The sequence below is a fragment of the Colossoma macropomum genome, unplaced genomic scaffold (genome assembly GCF_904425465.1).
Source record: "Colossoma macropomum unplaced genomic scaffold, Colossoma_macropomum, whole genome shotgun sequence".
Lineage (NCBI taxonomy): Eukaryota > Metazoa > Chordata > Actinopteri > Characiformes > Serrasalmidae > Colossoma > Colossoma macropomum.
In genome coordinates this window covers 7348012-7356079 of record NW_023494788.1, presented here as the reverse complement: position 1 = coordinate 7356079, position 8068 = coordinate 7348012, and the positions used below count along the sequence as shown (strand labels likewise).

Sequence of the window (8068 nt, the reverse complement as noted above, 5' to 3'; positions counted from 1 at the left end):
GTAATTGGAAACCAAGTACTACCATGAACTTTTAAATGCACACACAAATGGGGAATTGTCAGCGCATGTGCCAAGTACCACTGAATGCAGTACATGACTTGAGCCTAGATCTTACTGTGGAGGACTCTTATCTACACCATACTTAATCTACCATATACTGATTAATTGGGCTTGTGTAGAAGTGATGTGATGGTGTGCACAGCAGTTCAAAGACAACAGGGACATGTGAACTGAAATAAGTTGGTACATTTGTGTATTGAGTATCTTTCAATGTTGCAGTATTGTACCATGCACACATTTCTCATGTGTTTTCATGTCGTATTTGCCATTGAGAAGTTATTACAATGTCTTTTATGGGGGATGTCCATTGACTGAATTACGCATAGATTTTTTAAATCATTGAGGTCATTCAGTGTCATTTGATGTGAAAGCCACTTGCTGAGAATTGTTCACTGGGGTGGTGATGGGAACTGCTATAATACAAAATTATTATAGGAAATTACAAAAATTGTATTTACTTATTTTGTTCATGGCCAAGAGGTACATGCAGGGCATTCTAGGGCAAAATAATACCCAAAGAACACTTTTTTTTTTTTTTTCTCTCTTCTTTCTCAAATTTGCCAACACCATGTAGAAAAAAACTCAGAAGAGACACAGGTTCAACAAGTAGTTTTGAAAAGTAAATAAAATTGTTATATTTGCATTAAAGACATTGCAACTCCTGGTTCCAGTCACCACCACTATATAGAAACTGGAGTTGGTAAGTTTCTCCACAGTGCACCAATTCCTATCTAAATGACAATTGAGTCATATAGTATTTGGGGGGGGAGAAAGGTGGACTTCACTGTGAAAGCAATTCAGTTCACAGACGTTTCTGAGAATAGACTGTATTGAGTCTCGGGTTGGGTGTTGGAAACTGTTCTGGCTAAGGTATACTAAGCTGTACTGTGCTGGGTGAGCTGCTGCAGGCGGTGGAGGATGCTCTTCTGGCTGAGCCGTACATGCAGAGCTTTTCTCTCTCTGGGGCTGAGTTTGGTCAGAGCTCTTGGTTCCTCCAGCAGCCTATGGTCTGAGTCCATGTCCTCTGAGTACTGGTCCATTGTGAGGCTTGCAGCCACATGTAACAGTCGCTTCCACTCTGGAGCCAGAGCTGGCAGCCCCTCAAAGCTTAGTGCCTGAGCCATTTTCGAATCTTCATCATCACCGTCATCTTCTTCCCAGCCTTCATTTGCCTGGAATTCTTTAAACTCCTCTTTGCTCATGCACAGGACCTAAAAACAGAACATCACAATACGACAATTACACCAATTAGAATAAAGTAATGCTGGATCTGCACGACTGCCTTTAAAACTAGCTTATGAAAGCTACAGAGGTTTTCAGTGAAGTCCTCCAACACAGCTTTGAGTTTTCACTCTGCATTATCTAGAGCAGAACAAAAACTTTACACAGACAGGACACGAGGGCTCCACGTTACGGTATGAATTAAAGGGCAATTCCACCATTTTTTTTCAAAAAGTCTGCACAATTAAATGAAGGTATCAACAAAGTAATTCAGAGTGGTTTGATACGAAATGCTCCATTAAAGAGAAACTTGATAAATCAGAATTGTTCCCAGTGGTGGGGATAGGAACCAGTTGTCTGAAGAGTTTAATGGCTCTAAAAGCTACATCACAAATTATTACATGAAATAGTTACAAATAAGCTGCCAGATTTCTGAAACGTTTTATGATAGTTTTATTCATGGTGGAGAGACACAAAATAGTCAGATTATATGAGCTAACAGTTCAGATTTAACAATATTTTACCATTAGCAACATTAAATATGAAAATTCAAAGGACATACGTATGTTTACTGGTCATTTCACATAGTAAATAAAATGGCTATATCTGTGTTGTAGACATCATGACCCCTGGTTCCTATCACCACCACTGTAAAGAAATCTGAGTCTGTAAGTTTCTCTACAATGAACCACTTCACATCAGACCATTAGCAGTGAATTTGTTTACATCTCAACTCAATTTAATTATACAGCAATTTTGAAAAATCTGTGGAATTCCCCTTTAAGATGGTTTTAGGCCAGGGGAGCACAACTCCAGTCCTGGAGGGCCGGCGTCCAGCACAATTTGGTGATTTACCTGCTCAAACACACCTGATTACACTCATCTGTTAATGGCCATGTTTGAATAGGGCAACTACCAAACTGTGCTGGACGCCGGCCCTCCAGGACCAGAACTGAGCACCCCACACTAGGCTTTCTTTGGCTGTTTCTGGACAATTATGTTCAATCTGGTACCTTCAGGGTTGTGTATAGTTCCGTGTCTGTGAGTGACCCATTCTTGCCGAAAACAAAGACTCCTCTCTCCCCAACCGTCTCCATTTCACACAGCATTTTCCATTTCTCCACCAGGAGGCGCTGTTCTGCTTCACTCTGAGTTTCTACAGGAGGCAGCAAAAACTGGGATCGTCACAGAAAAACAAACAGAGCAGAAACACTAAACTAGGCAGATATTCTCATTTAGCTATAAGCCAGTTTAAATAGCTGAGGAGCATGTCAAGTCAAACCGTTTTACTCTCTTTCTAAAGGACTAATTTGCATTTAGCACTAAAATTTGTTAAAAACATGTTGATATGGCACCTTGCACAGCTGCTCTGTACACAGTGGACATCTGTATGTCTGCCGTGTCGTTGCTGTTGGTGGGAAAGGGTTCCGTGAAGCCGTACATGTGCAGAAGTTGCCAGTTCGCCATCTGACCGTAGGTGTTAAAGATCTCCTCACCCTTCCTGATCGGCCGCACTGCTACCATCTTCAGACAGTCCTTGAAGTGGGGAAAAGGGAATAATAATAACAGCTCAAACAAACTTTTTTGTTTGGATCATTACAGGGAGTATGCTTGTGTTAGTAAGCCTTACAGGTGTGTACTCTAGATTGGCATTGTGGTTGCACACATGGTTGAGCATGTCAGCCATTGGCACCATCATAGGAGGGTTGTGCACTTCATCCTCATCCCCATCCTCATCCTCTTCCTCAACAGGCTCCTGGAAACTGAAAGGAAAGGAAGGGATGAAAAATATGCATATATATTCATGTAGAAAAAATGGTCCTGTATTCATAAAATGTCTCAGGATAGGAATTCAGGTCCAGGATCAGATTCCTCTAGTGTTTACAGTGATACTGGTATAAAACTGACGCACAAAATGACGAGTGACGAAGCCACTGAGTAAGTAATAAGTAGCCTGTCCTTCTAGGACAATTGACATTTAATCACTGCTGGAGAACTGTTCTCTTTTTAGTTCTAATATAAAACATTTGTTTTCTGATCCAACCGTTAAATCCTGTACAATAACATTCACTGAAGGATGTTCCAGTGTGACCTATATGGCCCCTCATCTATTCCACACCACAGACGTGCGGAGCTCCCTCACCTGTAGGCCATGACGAAAGCTACCAGACTCTGATACAGCTCCACAGAGTGGCGCTCAGGGTCCCACAGCTCTGGATGTGAGCGCATGAAGGGTAGAACTGTATCATTATACTCCTTTTGGATGTTGGTCAGGTCTGTGTCCACTGCCTCAGGGATACCTGTCCCCTTCAAAAGCCTCTCTCTTTCCTCCTTCGACCTACATCACATGTCATACACAGATTTATTAGATATGTTTCAGCTGCAGCAATACACTACCGTTCAAATGTTTGGAATCACTAGTAGTTACATTAATCACTTATTTTATATACAGTAATAACTTATTATTGATTTTCAAGGACTTGATTCTCTTCCTCGCTCTGATAGGCTTCTAACAGTAGTCATCAGTTTTATTGGCTAATCTAAATACATCTATCCAATGACAACCTCATTTCTTTTCGTTATTCACTAATCGCTTTTGTATATTAATTGTGAAATCCTTATTCTTATTGCTCTTTTTGTATTATTGTTTAGCTATCCCATGATGACCAGAGGAGGATGGGTTCCCCTTTTGAGTCTCGGTTCCTCTCAAGGTTTCTTCCTCATGCTCCTATGCTTTCTTGCCGCCACCACCCTTGGCTTGCTCACTTGCGGCTTGAGCCCGGATTTCTGTAAAGCTGCTTTGTGACAACACCCACTGTTTTCAGGTTGTGACTTAAAGCTAATCTATGTCAGCTTTGGGGATTTGGAGACCTCTCTGGTCGAAAAGAGTAACATTTTGTTGCAACAGTTTTGCTTTCCCTTCCCCGAGCAGATGAATCTGATGATTGTGAGGGCACTCAAAGCCCTCAAAACAGCACAGAGACACCATATTTTAGTTTTTTTTCTCCTGATTCAGTATTGCTACTTCTTTTAATTTTAACAAAAAATCTTATGTACTGCAGCTTAAACAACCAAACTAAGTGTAGGATCAACATTGCAATGGTACACATGTAAAAATTAGACCTTAATAACACATTAAAGAACAGAATAGAATAGAGAATAGAACAGAACAGAATACCTTTTTTTTTTTAGGAATGCAAAATGATATCGGAATCATATCAGTATTGACAGAGTTGCTTACAAAATAACTGCCAGCGTTGGACAGAGGTTTAGGTTCTGACCAATATTTCAAACCGATATATGTATTTTTTGTACGATGGAAGAGCAGAATGTTTAGGTGACACTGGGTTACTGTGGTAAAATATCTGCATTGTATTCATTTTACTGCACTTTGTATACTTTTTAAAGTAGGTGTGTTAAAATTAAAACATTTGTCCTTAACTATGCACATCAACGTGTTCTGTTAAGGACAACACATTTTTGTGTTACTTTCAACACAAAATGTGTTAAATCAAGTAACACAGATAGGTGTGTTGCAGTTCAACACATCACTTTTTAGACTGTAACCTTTCAGTAATGAATATTCCTCAGTAATGCTAATACAGATGGATGAAGTCTCAATTTCTACATTTTATAGATGTTTATATATCAGCATCAGCACATATGTACATGAAAAATAGCAGATATCAGCCACAATTCCTTTATGGGTGCATCCCTACCTTTATTATCCCCTTTTTTAATTTAAAAAAAGGCTGCTTTGCTGCAAAGTATAGGCATAACACCTAAAGACAATTTAAAGCCCCTTACCAAAACATGGGGTGGTCCAGCTTCCTGAAGTCAGGCCAGAGGGACAGGTAAGGCTTCCAGTGTGACTCTGCACAGGTGTACTCATACATCAGTGCCAAGAGCAGCGGGACCCAGCCTGAGGAGCTCTCCAAACACCCCTTTCCTGCAAAACAGATTCAGAACTCAGGAAACCCATCTCAGTCAACCATAATTCAACTAGTTAATCTGCTTGCTGACCTTCTTCAAGGACCTTCTTGGTTTTGGAAGTGCCTTGATGCAGGAGGGCAGTTCTGGGGATGGAGAAGAGGATGTGGCCCTGCTCTATGTCATCTTTAGCCAGCATGCCGTACTCAGCTACAGTCCCTTCTTTACTTAAGTAGACCTGGAGAAGCAGATCAAGGTGAAGTCAAGTAGCACTTATAAAACTCATCACTGTGCAAATATAAATATATGCAGTATTCAGTACACAGGAGTTTGAACAGCCCAGTGCCCAAATTTTGTATATAACTGTATGTAACTGTGTCTGTTTATTCTGTGTAAATAACATCCTGTGTCCTTCAGCTACTGTTTCACCCAAATTTTCCTTTGATGATGAATAAAGTACACTACTACTCAAAAATTTGGGATCACTGATTTCAATTATACGAAACCAGTTTTGTTGTTCAAGGTACATGTATAAAATGATTCTAATATGATACTAATATTCTACAGATTTCTAATTATTTGCAGGAAGCTGTAAAAAATACATTTTTTCAACAATTTTGATGATGAAAGGAGCCGTAGATGATTCCATAATCATTGAGAAAGCTGTACAGCATTGAGAATGAACTTATAATAAAAGTTATACTCAGAATGCCTCATATTTGGTCACTGCTTTTCAAATATGACTGATCTGATCAAAGAACTGTTCAGAATGCTTTCATGACAAGAAATTACTAGAAAATCGAAATTACTAAAAATCTCCATTTTTGTCATTTGTTATATACTGACCTAATTTGAAAAGACCAGTTGCCCTTTATGTTGTGTCAAAATTGTATGATGAATGGACGAACAGAAAGGGTCCAAAATTACTTGGAAAAAATTCTTATGTATGTTCCTAAACTCAAAAACTGTCAATCTACACCGTATAAAAAAAAATTCAAACTTGTGAACGGTGCTGTACATCTATCTAACTACCTGTCAGACTAAAACAAGAATAAAACCTTCCAAAAACAAACAAACCATCAAGACTAAAACTTACAAATACAATCAAACCACACAGATGCATTTGTGTCTGTATGTTAAAGACACTGATGTATGGTTGAACTTGCCTTGTCGCTCAGCTTCAGGTTGACTTTCTCACACCACAGTAAGAAGTTGTGCAGAGGCTCATCCTCACTGCCACGTGTGCTTTCACCCTCCCTCTGAAACACATTGGAGAGCAGCATTAACTTTAACGAAGCCTGCACAGCGGTTTGATAAACACTGGTCTTGCACAAATGTCTTGTGTTTGCTCGTATGAAGTGTCGTTTTCTCTGTGTGTGTCTGACTCTTTTAGCTGTATGACAGTAGCTTCTCTCAGCTGAAAGGGGCTCTGAACTATTGGTGCTTGTTAAGGGTAAATACAGCCTGTTTTCTGATTAGACAACAAAGCACTTCTGTAAGTCGCTCTGGATAAGAGTCGTAAATGTAAATGTTCAGTACAGAAATTCTTCAATCCATGAAATCAACTTCATGTTCCACAAACTCTGATGCCGGTTTGCCCTGTTTACCTTCGGTCTCTTTGCGTCGGTGGCCATTTCTGTAGATGTCTTCACTTCAGCTGATCACGGACGAACACTGTGCTCCGCTGGTTCGTTGTTACTGTTTTTCTTTATGCTGTTTTCATAGTAATTCAGCTCAGTTTACTGTGTTTACTGCGTCTCAGTGTCTCTACAGCCACTCCATGTGAGTTTTCCAAGGCGCGTGTTTCTGACGTTTCTGTTCATCTCACGTCAAAATAAAAGACCCCAGGCTGGAGAAACAAATCTACGGAACTTCTAAGAGGTCGTGGTTAAAAAAAAATACACTGCCTTCCCTCGCATTAATTCTGCGTTCCTCCCTGCTGAAAAAAACATATAAACCATTAAGTGTTTCTGTTAGTTCCTGATGGTTTTGTAATGGGTTTTGGATTTTTTTTAAAGGGTTGATATCACAATGGAAAGGAGCCGAATGGTTTAACAGGTGACCAATGGCTGATTCTAAATTCATTTGATGATTTCCTAATAGGATCTAAATCTGTTCTACAGGAAACTAGTGGTCTCTATTAGAAACCTTTGAGCCAATTCCCATTAGAAAGCAAAACCGTTAGGTTTTATTCATAATGGTTTCTAATGATCCTTTTTCAGCTGGGCTACACGTTTTGTGCTCCCTCGCAATAATTTTAAGTTCTCTCACAAATATTTTATGTTCTCTTGCAATAATTTTCCTTTACCTTGGATATGTAATGTAATGAAATGACTTCTGCAAGAGAACACAAAACTTTTGGGAGGTGATGCAAAAATTTTGCAACCAAACGCAAAAGCACTGCAAGTGAACATTGCAAGAGAATGCAAAAATATTGCAAGGGAACGCATGTCATTTCAATTTTCTTTAACAATGGCACTTTAGGGGCTCAGTAAGAACCCTGCTGAAAAATTCATAGAAATTAGTAAAACTTTCTGTTTTGGACAATTTGACTATTGGACACCTGGTGGTGTCCAATGGTCACTTATTGTCTTCTGTGTTTTTCACAAGAATTCTAGTGGTTTAACAGGTGTTCTGAGACGATCCAGATGCACTTGAAGGTTTCCTATATGAGATCTAAAGTTCTACAGGAAACCAGTGGTCTCTAATAGTAACCATGAATCCAATTCCCATTAATAAGCAAAACCGATTCCCATTAAATGGTTCTAAATGGTTTTTGGCTTACTTTCTTGATGTTTCTTGACTTTACAGAGCCCAAATTCTACATTTTATGTTTTATTTTTCCCCTTATAACTTT

General features: G+C 39.4%; 1 protein-coding gene across 1 annotated transcript; it reads right to left on the bottom strand.

Annotated features, from left to right (window-relative positions):
- Positions 1-226: 226 nt before the first annotated feature.
- On the bottom strand, positions 227-7021 carry setd6 (SET domain containing 6, protein lysine methyltransferase). The gene is made up of 9 exons (XM_036568209.1): positions 6819-7021; positions 6378-6470; positions 5305-5449; positions 5089-5230; positions 3425-3619; positions 2912-3044; positions 2637-2817; positions 2295-2437; positions 227-1271 (listed from the first exon to the last, which is right to left on the bottom strand). Exons 1-9 carry the CDS (start codon positions 6843-6845, stop codon positions 936-938), a joined length of 1395 nt encoding a protein of 464 aa, XP_036424102.1. The 5' UTR covers positions 6846-7021; the 3' UTR covers positions 227-935.
- Positions 7022-8068: the final 1047 nt, after the last annotated feature.

Coding starts and splice junctions, on each gene's coding strand:
- setd6 (XM_036568209.1), bottom strand. CDS start 6,845: ATGGCCACCGACGCAAAGAGACCGAAG. Junction 6,471..6,818: donor CCGACGCAAAGAGACCGAAG/GTAAACAGGGCA, acceptor AATGTGTTTCAG/AGGGAGGGTGAAAGCACACG. Junction 2,818..2,911: donor CCAATCTAGAGTACACACCT/GTAAGGCTTACT, acceptor CCCCACTTCAAG/GACTGTCTGAAGATGGTAGC.